The following is a 2,500-nucleotide window of genomic DNA, read 5'->3' as shown; positions in this document are numbered from 1 at the left end:
TGGCACCAGAGGTAGAAGTAGGTGTACTGAAAAATCCCCTTATGTAACTGTCTAAATAAAGACAAACCGAAGTGCGTATTCAGAGCATGTTTATACGTCATATACGAGTAGATTGCCGTTTGGGTTTGTATTGGGCATCTTTGTTCGTTTGTATGTTTGTTTTTTGTTGGGTTTTTTATTTTTTTTTTTGGCGGGGGGGGGGGGGGGGGGGGGGGGGGGTGGGTTTGTGTGTGTGTGGGTTTTTTTTATTTTGTTAATGGCGGGATGGTTTATTATTTTTTTAATGGTTTGTTTCGTTTTTTGTTTGTTTTATTTTTTTATTTTTTTTGGATGGGTGGGGCATGGGGTGGGGGAGGGAGGGGGAGGTTGTAATCTGTTGGCTTTGTCTTGTTTTGTTTTGTTTGTTTTTCTCTGGGATTGTTTTTTTTTTTTTTACATGTTTTCTTTTCCGTCTAATTTTTTTTTCTAATTGCATTCTTGATTTTTTTAAAAAAAATTTGAACTGTAATTTCTTTTTGTTTGTTTGTTTTTGTGGAAAGATGGGGACATCGGGGGAGGGGGGGGGGAGGAGGGGTTGTGTTTTTCGATGTTTTCTCTTTCATTTGCACACAAAATGCACTCAAGAAACGCCGACACAGCTTTAATTTGCAAAAAGATTTACCCTGACACGAACTCGATGTGACTGTGTTGTGTGCTCACCTCGTGTGCACTTCCCGCCCGTCCCCCCCCCCCCAACACCCCCCCCCCTCCCCCAAACCCCAATTTCCTCACCCCCTCTCCCCCCCCGCCCCCCCCCCACCCCTCACTTCTCATACTAACTGGAAAATCTTATAATGTTAATGGTAAAAATGTGACCAATGGGTGGGAAGAAATTAATTCTCATATGACTGCCCGATGATTTAGTTTTGCTACTTAATTGCCTTCATCTTGGTGAGTTATTTTATTTTTTTTTTTTTGGTGTTTTTTTTTCTTTGTTTTTTGTATGTTTGACTATTTTTTTGTGGGGAGGGGGGGGGGGTTGTTGTTCTTGTTTTGTTTTTGGTTTGTTTGGGGTTTTTTTTTGGTCTTGGTCTTGCCTTTCTTTTATTTCGCCCTGACTCGGCTGCACTTAATAGCCTTCAACAGTCATGACGTCACTTCTCTCGTAATGACGCATTGTAACTTAGCAACTGGCTCTAAACTATCGGAACAATGGCGGACGCCCTTATGAAATATTTCTCCGACGAGTATAAATAAAAGCGTAGCCAGAGGGGAAAAAAAAAACATTATAAATCTGATCATGTTTTAACTTTTACACATTCTGATTGCAAGACATATGGAAAGTTATAGCCAGCACGAAGAATAAAAAGTACCAATTTTCTTTCCACGATGGCGGCCGTTGCTGGGCGACGTGACATCAGACTATTGAATCCAATTACGAGTCTGATAAAAAAAAAATAAAAACAAACTCTCAAACTCGAGACTTCGCGAAGCCAGGGAAAGACTTTATATAAACACCCTGTTATATTTGAATTTTATTTGTATTCATTTTTTGTCTGTTTTGTTTTGTGTCCCCAGCTGGAATTATTTGACCCCTATGACGTGGTTGGAAGGGCACCAAAGAGATCTGTATTTCTTCGTGGAGTCCACACCCTTCGACAACAGGGGAGACTTTGAGAATTACATCGCCAGGCTGAACGAGATGCCCAGATTGGTGCGTGGGCTTGTTTATTTAATTTAATTTATTAGAAGGCTGGTTTTCCCAAATTCGTTATTTGCCACCATCTTGGTGAGTTTTTTTTAGTTTGTTTGTTTTGGGGTTTTTTTCTTCGTTTTTTGTATGTATTTTTGATTTGTTTTTTTTTTGTTTTTTTTTTTGTTTTTTTTTTTTTTTTTGGGGGGGGGGGGGGGATTATATTTTTAATATAATCCATATTCCCTAATTCTACATCAATTACCCCATAACCAACCCCCTCCTACCTCACCCGTCCCCCACCCACTGTGTCTCTAATTTCAGTTCAGGGAGTTCACGGATTTATTCAAAGAAGCCATCAAATTGAAAAGAACAGCTCACATCGTTTCCATGGTAACCACATACAAGATTGATATATTATTGTTTTATCTTAATCAATAATTTAAATTAAAAAAAAAATTATGCCTTTTCCGCCAGGACATCATAAGACATCGTCGCCTAGGCATTCCACGAAGGAATTATAGATAACTCATCAAACAAGATGTCTGATGTCAACAGGAATCACCCATGTTGTCCAAGTGAGCAAATTGGGGTTAATAATCTTGATCAAGGAAAAAAAACGAAAGTGCCTGGAGCGGGGCTCGAACCCGGGTCCTTCCGGGCCACAGTGCAATGCCTTAACCACTCGGTCAATTCGCCCCCCCCCCCTCCCCTACCCCAATCAATAATTTAATTAAAATAAGATGAAAAAAAAAAGAAATAAAATTAAAAATTCACATTATTCATCTTACAGGGAAAATTTATCTCTTGGGTCTTTTCCAAGGGTAG

At 39.4% G+C, this 2,500-nt stretch overlaps 2 protein-coding genes across 11 annotated transcripts in view; both read left to right on the top strand.

Moving 5' to 3' along the window:
- The window catches only part of LOC144955939 (uncharacterized), a 19,063-nt gene extending 19,008 nt beyond the window's left edge, over positions 1-55 (top strand). The window contains exon 9 of the mRNA XM_078886199.1: positions 1-55. This exon is cut by the window's left edge and continues 41 nt beyond it. Coding sequence (XP_078742325.1) covers positions 1-55 — 55 coding nt within the window.
- The window catches only part of LOC144981110 (uncharacterized), a 92,634-nt gene that overhangs the window by 69,380 nt on the left and 20,754 nt on the right, over positions 1-2,500 (top strand). For all 10 annotated transcript variants that reach the window (XM_078929247.1, XM_078929244.1, XM_078929246.1 and 7 more), the window contains 2 exons: positions 1,558-1,693; positions 1,997-2,065. In XM_078929247.1, the coding sequence (XP_078785373.1) occupies positions 1,558-1,693; positions 1,997-2,065 (205 nt within the window). The remainder of the gene's footprint in view (positions 1-1,557; positions 1,694-1,996; positions 2,066-2,500) is intronic.

Source organism: Berghia stephanieae, chromosome 10, assembly GCF_034508935.2.
Source record: "Berghia stephanieae isolate SIO BIC M18660-M18661 chromosome 10, UCSD_Bste_1.3, whole genome shotgun sequence".
Classification (NCBI taxonomy): Eukaryota; Metazoa; Mollusca; class Gastropoda; order Nudibranchia; family Aeolidiidae; genus Berghia; species Berghia stephanieae.
This window is presented reverse-complemented; position numbering and strand designations above follow the sequence as displayed.